The 14637-nt window shown below is 40.6% G+C and overlaps 1 protein-coding gene across 2 annotated transcripts in view; it reads left to right on the top strand.

The window, feature by feature from the left end:
- Positions 1–14637, top strand: part of sorl1 (sortilin-related receptor, L(DLR class) A repeats containing) — an 81559-nt gene that overhangs the window by 47817 nt on the left and 19105 nt on the right. For both annotated transcript variants that reach the window (XM_061046034.1, XM_061046035.1), the window contains exons 11-26: positions 1538–1611; positions 1920–2008; positions 2580–2758; positions 3394–3580; positions 5745–5873; positions 7030–7115; positions 8029–8201; positions 8317–8448; positions 9106–9197; positions 11297–11543; positions 12002–12140; positions 12498–12671; positions 12812–12925; positions 13527–13649; positions 13927–14046; positions 14258–14383. In XM_061046034.1, the coding sequence (XP_060902017.1) occupies positions 1538–1611; positions 1920–2008; positions 2580–2758; positions 3394–3580; positions 5745–5873; positions 7030–7115; positions 8029–8201; positions 8317–8448; positions 9106–9197; positions 11297–11543; positions 12002–12140; positions 12498–12671; positions 12812–12925; positions 13527–13649; positions 13927–14046; positions 14258–14383 (2184 nt within the window). The remainder of the gene's footprint in view (positions 1–1537; positions 1612–1919; positions 2009–2579; positions 2759–3393; positions 3581–5744; positions 5874–7029; positions 7116–8028; positions 8202–8316; positions 8449–9105; positions 9198–11296; positions 11544–12001; positions 12141–12497; positions 12672–12811; positions 12926–13526; positions 13650–13926; positions 14047–14257; positions 14384–14637) is intronic.

Raw genomic sequence — 14637 nt, forward strand, 5'->3', positions numbered from 1 at the left:
TCTGGAAAACACATTTAAAGTGACCGCATGTGTTGATAGAGGCTGTGAGCCTGTGTAGGAACATTTGGTTTTATAGTCTGGAGTCTCTGGCTGTCTGTCTGATGATGTTTAATGAGTGTCATTAACCCGTTTTTTACACAGAGATGGGGTGTAATTCATTTTGGAGGCATTCTTACAGCCCTCGACGGAGACGCTATAACTGTTCTCCCGTCTTTTTAATCTCTGTTTCTGGAAGCTGTTCACCCTTAAAGATTTGATTCATACGATTGACTTCTGCGTTTACAAGCAGGCGTCCGTTAGCTGCAGATGTAGATCCTGCTGCTGATCAGCACATCAATTGTTCTTTAAGGATCGGAAGAAGCCATGCTCTAAATCTTAGTTTAGCGTGTTTGAATGTTACACCATCAGGTCGACACTTTGTCATTATTTCACTTTTTATGGCATTGAGTAAGTGTGCAGGCTCTTCTTCCTGGTGCAAAGAAATCCACTTCGATGATCCTTTGACCTTTCCTCTGGCTCCCTAACTCACGGCATCGATCCAGCAAGACATCGCAATATCTGCTGGATGCATTTATTCTCCATTAAATGCACACATTGGTGTTCCAGTGTGCGATAGAATAGAATAGAAGTTTATTTATGAAGCACATTTCATTACATGTAAGCTCAATGTGCTTTACATTGAAGATTGAAAAAAAAAAAACATAGGAATACGAGAGACAAAATAGCAGACTCAACAATCATGAATATGATACAAAAATCAGATTGGGGACAACAACAGAACAAAAACAAAACAAAACCAAAACAAAACAAAACACTTACACATACCCACATATCCACAAAGAGTAATGACTTGTATGCTTGAGAGAACAGATGAAAGTAGAGATAGTTGTGATGGACCTCAGGTCAGCAGGGAGTTTGTTCCAGAGAGAAGGACCACAGTAACTAAAGGCCCCCTCACCGCGATGATTTGCAATAAAATGAATGATAAAGATCAAGATATTTCACAAGAGCCTTGCACCATCTAGTATCATGAAAAACATATCTCAACACTGTCATGCTTACAAAACAAAAAAGCCGTTACACATCTCTGCAACATCATACTTACCTCTGCTTATGCAACCGCAAGCGCAAAGAATCATTACAAACTTTGACCTCTTATTTTGACACTCCAGAAACACTGCAGGATTAATAAGAAGGCTTGGGGTCTATTGTGCATGTTTTATTCCTTTGTGAATAGCCTGAGCAGATCATTCTTGGTGTTCTGTATTCTCCGTTTTAAGAGGTTTAATGTCACTTTTTATGTGACTGTTCTTGAAATTCTTGTCCTGGAAATGTCTTAACAATGTACAGTTAGGTTATTATCTGTGAGTGCATAGAAAGGTCACATGCATGCAAGGAACTGAATGCTTTGGTTTGACTTCTTGGGTTACAAGTTTTCCATTATGTGAAGCTAAAGCAGTGGTTAAATGCTGTCTGTAATGAGGGGAAACCCCCTGTAATGTGTGCATTTAAAAGCCTTTCTGTCCTCTGATTGCAGGATCTGTAGGCAGGAACTTGGCCAACAAGCCCAATGTGTACGTATCCAGCAGCGCTGGAGCCCGCTGGAAGGAGGTCAGTCCAAAATCTGACACAAGATGACAAGAAAAACACAGCTTGTAAAACTGAGTCACAATCAATTCATCGTCTACAGACAGTTCTGAGCTAACTGTATGTTTATCCTGGCTGTATGGACTTTTATGCTCTTTTTGCTACGGCTAACCTTTTCTATGCTTAGCATCTAAGAAGAGCAAAACCAGAGCATCGATACAGTTTAGATTGAACCACCTCTAGAATCCTGTTTCAAGAGCTGTATGTAGAGCTAAATGACCTGTTTGCTTTTTGCTCCTGATAGTTCCTTTACCATGCTTTTTGTTATGCAGGCTCTTGCAGGCCCCTACTTCTTCACATGGGGAGACCACGGTGGCATCCTGATGGCCATCCCACAGGGAGGAGCCACCACACACCTCAAGTGAGTCCAAATGACCTGAACAAATGCTCCTCCAGGACAACAATAACAATCACTTTAAAGCTGTCTGTACTCTAGCTATCCTTCTGTTGGTTCCTCCGAAATGAACATTTTCAAACATTAGACCCGGAGACGCTGTTTTTATGACTTGAAGCACCTCACAGTGTGCAAACAAGTCTTTGATTATTGAGCTCAGACAAATACTTAATGATATATTTAAATCATATATTAATTATTTCAACTTTGTTTTCATGCCTCTCTTTATTTTTAATGGTGTCTTTTAACCCCCCTACACTATTAATGCATCACACTGAAATCAAATCAATCCATTTTTTATAACTCAGTTATATTCCAATTTATTTTGCTGGTAAACGTCCATATGACCATCTTAAACTGTTTTTTTTTTTGTTTATTTGAAAGTATCTTCCTTCCTGCATGAAATAAAATTCTGGGGACTGAATTAAGCAAGAGAACACATACATGCAAAAAGACCAACAAAACCCATGAGAAACAGCTTAAATCTGTTGTTGCCTTCTATAAAAGACAGGTTACATTCTGTCCGTGTCCCCTGCAGGTTCAGCACTAATGAAGGCGAGACGTGGACGGACTTCAAGTTCTCCGACAGGGAGGTGTTTGTGTACCAGCTGCTGACTGAACCCGGGGAGAAGAGCACCATCTTCACCATCTTTGGCTCCTACGCTGACCAGAGACACAGCTGGCTCATCCTGCAGGTCAACACCTCCGACGTCCTGGGTAGGTTGGAATGTCAGAGGAAAGAGAGCATCAACAGCGGCCATCAGCTATTTATAAGATCACACCACAGCCTGTATCAGTCATGGACGTAGTCACCCGTTGGTTTCTGAAGCTGAATGACCGTGGTCGACATGTTGGAAATTCTATCTCTGAATTTTGATCGATCTAAAAACAGGCAAAGAAGTGGAGCTGAGGCGGGGATAAAGCCTCCTGGTGACAGCTACAACATGATCACCTGTCAGTCAACTCAGCCATCCCCCTTGTTATGCTAATGCATGCATAACTCTTAGACCATGTATAGTTTTTTCCAATACAGAATTAAGCTCTAGAGACCGAAAATCTTCTTTTCAACCCGTCTGTTAACATGTTTATTTTTGCTGTAAAAATGTACATTTTAATATGGGACATTCCTTGGCTTTTGCACCAAGCCTGAAGTGGACATCTGAGGAACTGCAGCTTTTTGCACTTCTGCATTGGCTCTAGTTTTTGAACACCAGTTAACTTGCAGCTTTTATTTTTTAATTTCAGCTCCCTTAAAAGATCTCAATGCAGAAATACTTTGAAAAGTAACTCTAAGTTCATTATCAATGTCAGATATCTAAAGCATAGTTTTTCTTCTTTTTGTTTTCCTTCAGGTGTGCCGTGTTCAGAGGCCGACTACAAGCGCTGGTCTCCGTCAGACGAGCACGGTAACGACTGTCTGCTGGGCAGAGAGATAACGTTTAAGAGACGAGCTCCTCACGCTACGTGTTTTAACGGAGAGGACTTCGACCGGCCAGTCACCATCTCTAACTGCTCCTGCACCCGGCAGGACTACGAGTGGTGAGAGACTGATGCACAAGACATCCACATACCTAGGTCATAAATGCTTTTTGTTGTTGTCTTGGTTGTTCGATGATAACTGTTCAAGGAGACATATTTTGAATAATCCACATTTCCAGTGTTTTTTAACATATATTTGGGTAACCTGAGTGTCTACCAACCCACAAAATGTGAAATACATCGATCCAGTCCTTTCTTTGTGGTCTGCATAAGTCTTACAAAACAAGAAAAATGCTCCGTTTCAGATTTGCTCTCCTTGTGACGTCACAGTGGGATTCTGGTAAACCAAAGCACAGCACAGATGTTTCATTTAGACCACAGGGGACTGTTTTAAAAGGTGGATAAGGGGTATAATATGTCCTCTTTAAAACCAGTCAGTAAAGGAAGCACATGTTTCATTAAAATGTACACTTTTTTAAATGACTGTTCACAACAGATAAAGCTCTGTGGTCTGTTTCACCAGTTCAGTCTGAAGTCAGGGTGTCAAATCCACACTTCACCCTACGTGTGAACTAGTCCGTTTGTAACTTAGTTGTGCCATTGATTTGTTACCATGGTGATGTATGTTTCATCTTGAAGGGTAGCGTGAGAGTCCATACTAACCAATATATTGGATACCTCTTGACTTCATGTGACCAATCAGTGAGCAGCATTTTTCTTATTTCAGTGTTTGTTCCAATGTTTTCTCTCATGACTGATTGTCTCTGAACAGACTAACAGCTGAGCATAATATCTGTACACAAAGAGTGATGATAATGTATGTAAACTATGACCCACTGATTAGGTGATAACTAAAGCCTACAACCATAATCCACAGCTGGAGTAAAATGACCACAGTGACGTTAAGTGGTTAAATCTTTATCTGCAGCGTTAAGTTATTTACTCTGGTGTTCTGTCTCAGATGGATGAAAATATCTCCGGCTCCGCTCATTTAAACAAAAGCAGGAGTAAGAAAACAAAGTCACCATAGAGTTCTGAGGGATGTAATCTATCCTCTGCTCCTCCTCATCCTCTCTAAGTTATCCCACCAAAAAAACATGTTTTTTTACGCAGGACTTAACGTCTACAACATGCCAGGTTTAAGATTTAAGTTTATGACTTCAGCCTACGTCAGGATTATCTCCGCTGGTGCAACACCTTCGATGTTTAAACTCCGTCCTAAATTAGAACAAAATTAGACAAACTTTAAACCACAGCAGTTGCTATAAATTATGCAAATGTTGCAATGACAGTAGGAAACCTCCCTGAGGGGGCCCCATCTGACAGCCCTCCCTCTTGTTGCCCTGCTAAGTGTGCTTTGAACATCAACATGTTCAATGAAAGTCACAGAAGGAAAATGAAAATGAATTATCTGTCTGGCAGAGAAAGCGACAGACGAGTAAATGTCGGGAAACGGGCAGACAAAATGGTGATGAACACTAGCTGGAGGGGCCCCCCAATGATTTGTTGCCTAGGGCCCCAACAGACTCTAGAATCACCACTGACTACAAGTGATAACGAGCATGCTTTAATAGAGTTGTGGGACGTATTTTCTTGTAATTATGGTTCTTTTTTTTTTAAATAACTCTGGAAACAGCTCCCCAAAGCCTGATTTCATGAAACTGGTTCTACCCGGGGATTTCCTGCTATTTTAGAGGTTTCCCATGAGACCAATATCATCATGCCTTCTTTGTCTGCTGAAATAATTTGCACTAATGTTTTTGATATAGTATTTATGGACATGGTAGAATCACCCCTAGATAGAAATTAAAGACCAACTCAGTTATTTTTTTCTAATTACTAGAGGTCCCCAGGTTGACATTAGTCCCGTGTAAATAAGTCTGTAGACATCACATGAGAATTACTTGAACATAAAAGTTAGATTTAAAAATCTTTGATCATTAGCTCCAGTGTGAGTTAGATGTCTTTCATATCAGAAGGTAGATGCAGCTGTGTGCCTGACTCTTAATTAAATCCACTTCTGACAGACCTCGACGTCAGATTCAGCCGTTGCTGCACATTTTTTAGTGCTCCTGGAGCTCCCATCACAGCTCATAATGAGCCTGTTTTAAAATGCACGTCAGGTGCCGCTGTTAATCACAGGGCAGAAGCTAACCGGCTTGTTTTTCTTTCTTCCCTCTCCCCACCTGTCTTCCTCCCTCCTCCTTCCTCTTCCTCCTCTCAGTGACTACGGCTTCAAGCTGAGTGAAGACTTGTCTCTGCAGGTGTGTGTGCCTGACCCTGAGTTTGTAGGTGACCTGTACGCTCCTCCAGTGCCGTGTCCTGTCGGCACCACGTACCGCCGCAGCAAAGGGTGAGCTGCTACTCCCTGACATCATATTTTAAAAAAATGTGCAACCTGAGATTCTGCCTGGTTTATTAGCATAATGTTGGCATCTGCTGCATTCATTTTTCATCCAGTTTTATTCACCATTTGCCCAGTTTTCTTGAATATATTCAAGTCATGGGCATCTCTTAATTGCCATGTTTAATGACCAGATGGGCTCTAAATCAGCCTCATGCCCCCAATATTAAATAACTTTTAAGTTTAAACTACAGTCTTTGCTACTTAGCTTTTAGGCCTTGTAGAAACTGAAGGATAAAACGCCTTTTTAACAAGCTGTGTCTGAGGGTTAATGAAGATGACTGGATTGTTAGTAACTCTGTAAGAAGTGTCTGCTATTAAAGGAACAGCAGTTTACAGAGTCAAAGTACCATGAAGATGAGGATTGAAATATAATTTTATAACTTTTTTATTATGAGCAAAAGTCTTGCAGAAAGTATAGCTGAATCAAAACTTACAAAGAGATGTCTTTACCTAAAGATGGAGTTGTTAAATCAATACAGCTAGTATGCAAGCGACCAGTTTTAAAAGGTAGTTTGGTATAGGAATGTTTTTAATTTTATTTTCCAAAAGCTATGCTAAGTAAACGCATAAACATTCATGCTTGAGTAAAACAAGTCACTATAAGTTACTTCACTTCTGCTACCAGATCATTCTAGCAGTATGAAGGAGGCATAAAGTGGGATTATTTGTGTTCTAAAGTTGATTAAATCTGTATTTTATGGACAAGACAAAAGAAAAAATATACATCTTCCTGAGGAGAGTTCAACTGTAAAGATTGCTCCAGTATATCATCATTTTAGTTTTATTTATTTCTGTCAAACTGCAGAGCTGTTCAAGGTTAAAAAAAAGTCAGACTGAAACCTGAACTGGAAGTGAAGAATTTCATTTTCTTGTTTTTAAATGTTTCTGTTCCTTCTTTTTCTTTTGAACCTTTAAAGTCTTTCTTGTCACATTTTTGCATGACTGTCTCTTCTAATTTAAAAAGCTGACTTGAGCTGAGAATCCCCCTTTGTCTTTGATTTGTCACTGTTACGGTGATGAAGTCATGTTGCTGTGATCAGATGTTTAAGGTTAGAGCACCACCTAGTGGTCCAACTGAGTACCCCTCCTGTTCCTCTTGCAGCTACAGGAAGGTACCGGGTGACAGCTGCAGTGGAGGAGATGTGGAGTCCAGACTGGACGGAGAGATGCTGCCGTGTCCAGTCGGAGGTAAACCTGCGACCATCAGATGATCCCTACAGTTATGAATGAGTCTGAAAATAAGATCTGGAAGATACATCATACCTTTTTTATGGCAGAATATTTTTAAAGAAACATCAGTATAATTAGCTGAAGTAGTTAAAGTCTCTAGAGCAATATGATTTATTCTAAGCGTAGTTTAGTAGACAGGTTAGTACAGACATATTATTAGAGTAGACTAAACCCACAGTGAGCATGGGAAAACTGTTCAATGTGTGTCTGAGGGGACAATTCACAAAATCCCTCTGCAGCTAAATTTGCAAAAGTAGGGGAACATAAGAAGACATTTCTTAAGTATCCAGAAAAGTTGGAATGCACCCCTTAGTGCCCGAAGCAAGCTGCCTCTTCCAGTGCTTTTTGCAGATATTTAAATTTAATTGTATCCCTGCATTTTATGGAAAAATCTGCATCCTCTCTATTAAAATATGCCTCACTGCAGAAAAAGTCCAGTTAAGAGATAAGAGATAAGATAATCCTTTATTTATCCCACAATGGGGAACTTTACGGTGTTACAGCAGCAAAGAGCAAAGATTGCAAACAAAAAGTGAACACAGTACAATTTAAATAAAAAAAGAAAAATTAAAAATGTACAAAAAATAGATAGATACCACAATATAGATTTTTGAAAATAGATTTTAAAAAAGTTCATAGTTGACAAACAACGCTATCTGAACTGGTACCTCCTGCAGCAGTAGAGACCGGAGGTGCAAGGCATACATGAGAAAATTAAACTCAATTGTCATTTTTGCAAGAGAACATCATGACTACAGTTTTTTTTTTGTAAATTGAATCATGAGAGACACAGTAGTGTAAAATGTAATGCAGTCCTTGGTGCTATACATGGGTGTCTCATCTGTCAGTCGTGTCTCCTGTACTTTCTCAGAGAGTAACGAGTTCATCCTGTACGCGGTGAGGAACTCCATCCATCGATACGACCTGGCCACAGGAGCAGACCAAGTCCTGCCTCTGGCCGGACTCAGAGAGGCCGTGGCTCTGGACTTTGACTACGACAGGAACTGCCTGTACTGGGCTGACATCTCTCTGGACACCATACAAGTGAGTGAGAAGCTTCTCCTGCAGGACACTTTTCTTTGAAGTTCAGGAGCTCTTGTTACTGTTAATAGAATGATATGAAAGATTTACCTGCCTCTCTCTGACCTCTCTCCTGCAGCGCCTGTGTCTGAACGGCAGCACGGGTCAGGAGGTCGTCGTCAGGAAAGATCTGCAGAACGTGGAAGCTCTTACCTTTGATCCCGTCAGCAGGCTGCTGTACTGGGTCGATGCTGGAGCGCAGAAGATTGAGGTATTTTTGTTTAAGCACTGTATAGGACTCCATATAGGATACCATATAATATATGTGCTGCTGTGGACACATCGGCAGCCTGTTCTTTAAACAAGGTTGAACGGTATTCATTGGTGATGATCCTGTTAATACATTACATCTCTTAAATAGAAGAAAAACTTAAATATGTGCCCTTCAGGAGCACTCTGTCATTTTTATGTTGAGGTTGTGAGTCTGTGAGGTTATTATGTGCCTCTTAAAGGTTCATAATGATCACTCCATGTTGATGAAGTGTGCATCCTCTGTGAGATACCTTTGGAGTGTCACAGGAGGTCGTTTCAAGCAGGTGCAGTGGTTATTCATGCTTAATCACCGCTTGTGGACGCCAGTAAAGGCAGAGACCATGGACTGGCCTGGTACAAAAAACAAATACATCTGATTAGTTAAAGTCCTCATGGACACACACTGTGCGGGGGATGATTTTGATTTGATGAACGATAAGTGTTATCCATAGTTAGTGAGTGAGCAGGCATGTGGGCTTTATATTTGTGTGCAGCATGCAAAACGTACACTGCATGTCATACGTATATCTCTTCAATAACTTCATGTCTTTGTTATTTAAAAAAAACAAAACTTCTATTAACGAAGCTCTGAAAAGTATTCTCTTCACTTTTGAAGGTGTCTAACCCTGACGGCGACCTGCGTCACACTCTGCTCAACTCGTCCGTCCTGGAGCATCCCAGAGCTCTGGTTCTGCTGCCTGGAGAGAGGTAACAAACATCTCTCTTTCTAACAGCTGTGTTAGTGTTTCTACACCGCAGGTCACACCTACACGTTCACTCACTGATGGCAAAGTGACCATCAGAAATAACTAATCTCATCATACACACTCATATGCTGCTTTAACCAGTTGATTGAGCTTTAATTTAAGGAATCAACACAGAAAAAAACAAGACTTTGTCATTTTAGTTTTTAAAAAAAAAAGACAAAATGCAGACACTTTTAAATTCTAAAAGTCAAAGAAAAGATAAAACTTCCAGTATGCATGAACATCATTCACGCTGTTGTGGTGAGCACACTAAGGATTGAGGCTTTAACCTCCACAGCTGTTTGGCTAACCCAGACTTTAACCTCCTTCCACTGAAACTTTCAACTCAACCCCACCACATGCCTTTGAGGAAGCGATGACCAGACTAAAAGTTCTCACACAAACTCACATGCACTATAACCAAGGCAGTTTCACTTCTGCTAAACAGAACTTCTGCTTTTCTTTAAGATGAGTTCAGCTGAGTAACTCCTCTATGGTATTCATGTTTTCCTGTATAGTCTTTGTTTCACCGTCATTCCTCTTTTCTTAATCCACAAAATTCACTTATTTTCAGCCTCATGTCACCTGCTTCCTCTTCCTCTCCAGTATAGTGTCTCGTATTCCAAACACAGAGCTAATGAATTGAAACTCCATGTACAATACAAAGGTTTCTACTTCCAATGTTTTATGCTTTTATGAATAACTGTAGAGCTGGGTGATAAAACAATGTAAAAACATGACAGGGTAAGATTTAAATAATATCTAAGATAAACTTTGGTCTTGATATGAACAGATCTAAGAGTGAAAGTAAACAACAAAACAGCCAGTCTGAAGATTAAGCCTGAAAAACAGGTGGGAAAACATTTCCAGCCCGATTCTTACTTACTGTGCAGCTCGTATCACTGTGTCTTTGTAAATGTACTGAAGGTAGTTTTATCTTATCTTATACATCTTCAAACCAAACAAAGGGTCACCTTTTGATCCAGTAGTACCAAAACAAACTGCTGTTTGACACCTCGGCCACACCGAATCCTCCGCTCTCCTACAGCAACACACATCCAATCCCTCTCCCCTCAAGATTCAAGATTCAAGATTTTTATTTGTCACATGCTCATACAGATGTGCAGTGAAATGTAAAGACTGTTCCGCAAGGCCATGCAATAAACACTCAAATTACTAATACACATATATACAGTAATATAGAAATATAATGTAAAATTTAAAAATAAATATTTGAATAAACAAAATATAGAATAATGTAAACAGTGTGTCAGTGTGTAAAGTGTCCAGGGTGTCAAAGTGCAATGTGCAGATTGGAGTGTGTGGTGTGTGTGCATCATGTAGGCACAGTTCTGTTTTTATTCATGAGGTGTTTTTAACTGAGGAGAGTGGAATTAACAGTCCGGACAGCCTGAGGAAAGAAGCTTGCCTTTGCAAAAAGGACTTATCAAATTGGAAGGCACCATAATGAAGCATTAAGCGCAAGCGGTGGACAAAATCGTCCTTGTCTCGAGCTGCATTGTTGTGTGAGCAGAGATTTATTTACAGAGGATAAACTGGATTTCTGCTGTATTTATCTGTAAAATGTCACACCTTCCTCTTTAAAGACAAAAAAACAAAGTCAGAGCTTAACTTTGTTGCAGCTCATCTTGAATCCCCCAAAACACCATCAAAGAGCATGGAAGATATGTTTTTATTTTTATTTTATTTTATTTTTTAACACTTATTAATTACTGGGTCTGTTTGTTTTCAAGAGATGGAATAACTTAACTTCCAGTGAAATATTCCTGGTGAACGCTGAAGGAATATTCTAAACCATTAGCTAAGGTTGTAGCAGTAGCTCAGCTCCCAGCCCCTCCTGACCTGCTGTGTCTAAAGAGCGGGTAACAGATACTGAATTTAATGAAGAACTTTTTGATTAAGTGTTTTGACTGGTTTCATTTATCTTAATAAAATCAGAGAATACGTGGGTGAAAAGAATTGTCCATGCGCGTAAATAAACTGTACTCTAAAGATGTAAATGTATGTCTTTCTGTTAAATCCCTCTGTGTCGTTCCACAGTCTGATGTTCTGGACCGACTGGGGAGACCGAGCAGCCGGCATTTACCGGAGCTACATGGACGGATTCAATGTGTCCTGCATCGTGTCTGAAGGCGTCCGCTGGCCCAACGGGATCACGGCCGACGACCACTGGCTGTACTGGACCGAGGCGTACAGCGACCGCATTGAGAGAGCTGACTTCATGGGGGGCCAGAGGAGCGTTCTGATGGAGGGGCTGCCCCACCCGTACGCCATCGCTGTCTTTAAAGTGAGACCCTAAACTCAAATATATGTTTACAAACTTTAAAATGCCTTGTCCTCTATTGGCCTGCCCACACTACTTTATAGTAAACAAACATGAAGGACGGGAGGAACTGATAATTATCACGTTGAAATACCTTTTCTAGCTGGAGATGAGTAAAAATGAATTTGCTGTCGGTTTGATTCCTATTTGGCTATCGTTTCATTCACAATCATCGACAATCCACAGAGTCTAGGCTCGACTTTCCCTGGGGTTCTCCCCACTCAACAGGAAGTCGATGCAGCCCTGTCATTCTTCATAGCTGATCGAATCACTCGAAACACATTTAAAAACACAGGAAATCTGACAAAATCATCTTTAGAACCATCAAAAAATCTGAACTTTGCTAACTGTTGTCAGAAAGGGGAAATCAGAACTAAATCTTCATTTTAACATTAACATTATTTTGGATGCTTTTCTTTCAGAATGACCTGTACTGGGACGACTGGTCCAGAATGGGAATCTTCAAAGCTCCTAAAGCCGGCTCCCAGAGCAACGAGCAGATCGTCGGCAGACTAACCGGAGTCATGGACCTCAAGATCTTCTATAAAGGGAAGAACAGAGGTGAGGAACAGAGAGTGCAGCGGAGTCCGAAAATATTTGACAGAGCAGCAAAAATATCTGTGTGAAAATCTTTTTAGTAACAAGGTCTTTAAATTTGAAAAAAGAAGTTAATAGGAAGAATTGAGCCATCTCATTACTGCGTGCAGAGTTCTGAAACTGTTTTAAAACACACTGGATTCACAGGCGAGGGGATGTAGAAAGTCTACGATTATTTAATACATTTTTTATTTATTTTAAATGATTGAACGGCACCAAAAGTTTAGTCTAATATTGCTAAGGATGAAATTTGTGCAAATGTCTGTTGATCCTCATTAGGACATGGTCAAACTCTTACCTCCTGATCTTTTTGTCCACCAGGTCATAACGCCTGTGTGGACCAGCCGTGCAGTCTGCTGTGTCTGCCTCAGCCCGGACATCGACACACCTGCGTCTGCCCAGACGGAGCCCCGACTTTAACAATGCCCGATGGAGAGCTGCAGTGCCAGTGTCCCAGCGGCTACCAGCTCCAGAATAACACCTGCGTGAAGACCGGTGAGATAAACGCACCTACTTCAGAATCCAGATGGTCTCGTGCTACAATTTAAATGATAATGTTGAAAATGAAGTTTTTTAAAGAGATGCTCAGATGAATAATCTGTTGCATGAACTCTTTTTCTCTTTCCTCCTCATAGAGCACAGCTGTTTGCCCAACCAGTACCGCTGCTCTAACGGCCGCTGCATCAGCAGCATCTGGAAGTGCGACAGCGACAATGACTGTGGAGACATGAGTGATGAACAAGAGTGTCGTAAGTATTCAGCCTCATCAGATTGATCAAATTGATCAAGAATTAAATCTTTAGAGTTTAGCAAATGGTTTGTGCATGGCTCTTTCAACATTTGCATCAATCTATGGAAGATTGCATAAATTTGTACATTTAGTTTTACTCTGTTTTCACTTGATCATGATGCTTAAACAACTTAAATCAACTTTTCTTTGATTTTCCATCTGATTTCATGAATTCTCCCAAAACTGTACTGGTGAAAAAAGATAGTTATGACTATTACAAAGACGTCAAAGTAATGTAGAATAAATAAACAACAGACAATGTACAATATGAACCTTACCTGTTGAGACATAAACAAACAATAACCTGAAAGAAAACACAAATACCTTCAGTCCCTACTTATACCTCGGGGTGGTTGGACACCTGACCTCTTGTGACCAAAATAATTATTACAACAACACCACCACACCCACATACAAATGCACCACACACAGATTTTTCACCTTTTATACTTCCCACCTCAACTGTTCCATAAAAAGAAATGTAGTATTTGTCACTCTTAGGAATAAAAGAACATCATGTATAAATGTTTGTCCTCGTCTGTGTCATGTTCACCCTTCAGCCACTACGACCTGTGACCCATCAAACCAGTTCCGCTGCATAGCCTCAGGGTCCTGCATCCCTCTGGCCTTCAAGTGTGACCACGAAGATGACTGTGGAGACAACAGTGATGAAGAGCACTGTGGTAAGAAAACCCTGGGAGATATGGAGGGTTTAATACATTAACTCTTCTTTATAAAGCTTTTCATTCAGAGAGTTGTTTCTTACAGATCAAACTTTAAGTAGTTATTCATCTGTGTGTGTGGGGTCTCAGTTATCCAGGTCAGCGTAAATCGAAGCGAAATCCAAAAGGCAACTGGACTCGGTTGAAGATGCTACCCCTTTCATAGCCAAAGATATACATGTTGTTTGTGTAGTTAGATCAGCGACAGCACTGACTTTGAGTTTGATGCATTTCTCAGAGTCTCACCAGTGTGGCCCAGGAGAGTTCACGTGTGCACGAGGTGTTTGTATCCGTGAGGCGTGGCGCTGTGATGGAGACAACGACTGCAGAGACTGGTCTGATGAGGCCAACTGTACAGGTAAACACTATAACATAAATCTGCTTTGTTTCAGGTTAAATAGAATCACTGTAGAAGTTTTTGATTTTATATTCAATCACACAAAGAAGCAGAGAATGACTGGCAGGAAGAATCTTATCGTTTTGAAGGGGTTTAATGCATTTGTCTGAAATATTGTCTTTCACTTAACAGCTTCTCCAAGTTTTTTTAATCTCTCTGTTTTTGTCCTAAGTGGGCCACCATACATGTGAGGCCAGCAGCTTCCAGTGTCACACGGGTCACTGTATACCACAGCGCTGGGTGTGTGATGGTGATGACGACTGCCAGGACGACTCTGATGAGGATCCCCAACATTGTAGTAAGTACACACACACACACACACACACACACACACACACACACACACACACACACACACACACACACACACACACACACAACAGACAACAGTGTCATTATAACACACTCTGCTGTACTGTGAATACTAAGTGTGTGTGTGTGTGTGTAGCATTTATCAGGTAATTTTAGAATAAACAGAAAATGTTGTTCTGGTGACGGTTGAATTATCAGACGTGTTGCAGGTTTGTATGTTTTCAGTTGACTTATTATTAT

Source organism: Labrus mixtus, chromosome 9 (genome assembly GCF_963584025.1).
Source record: "Labrus mixtus chromosome 9, fLabMix1.1, whole genome shotgun sequence".
NCBI classification, from domain to species: domain Eukaryota; kingdom Metazoa; phylum Chordata; class Actinopteri; order Labriformes; family Labridae; genus Labrus; species Labrus mixtus.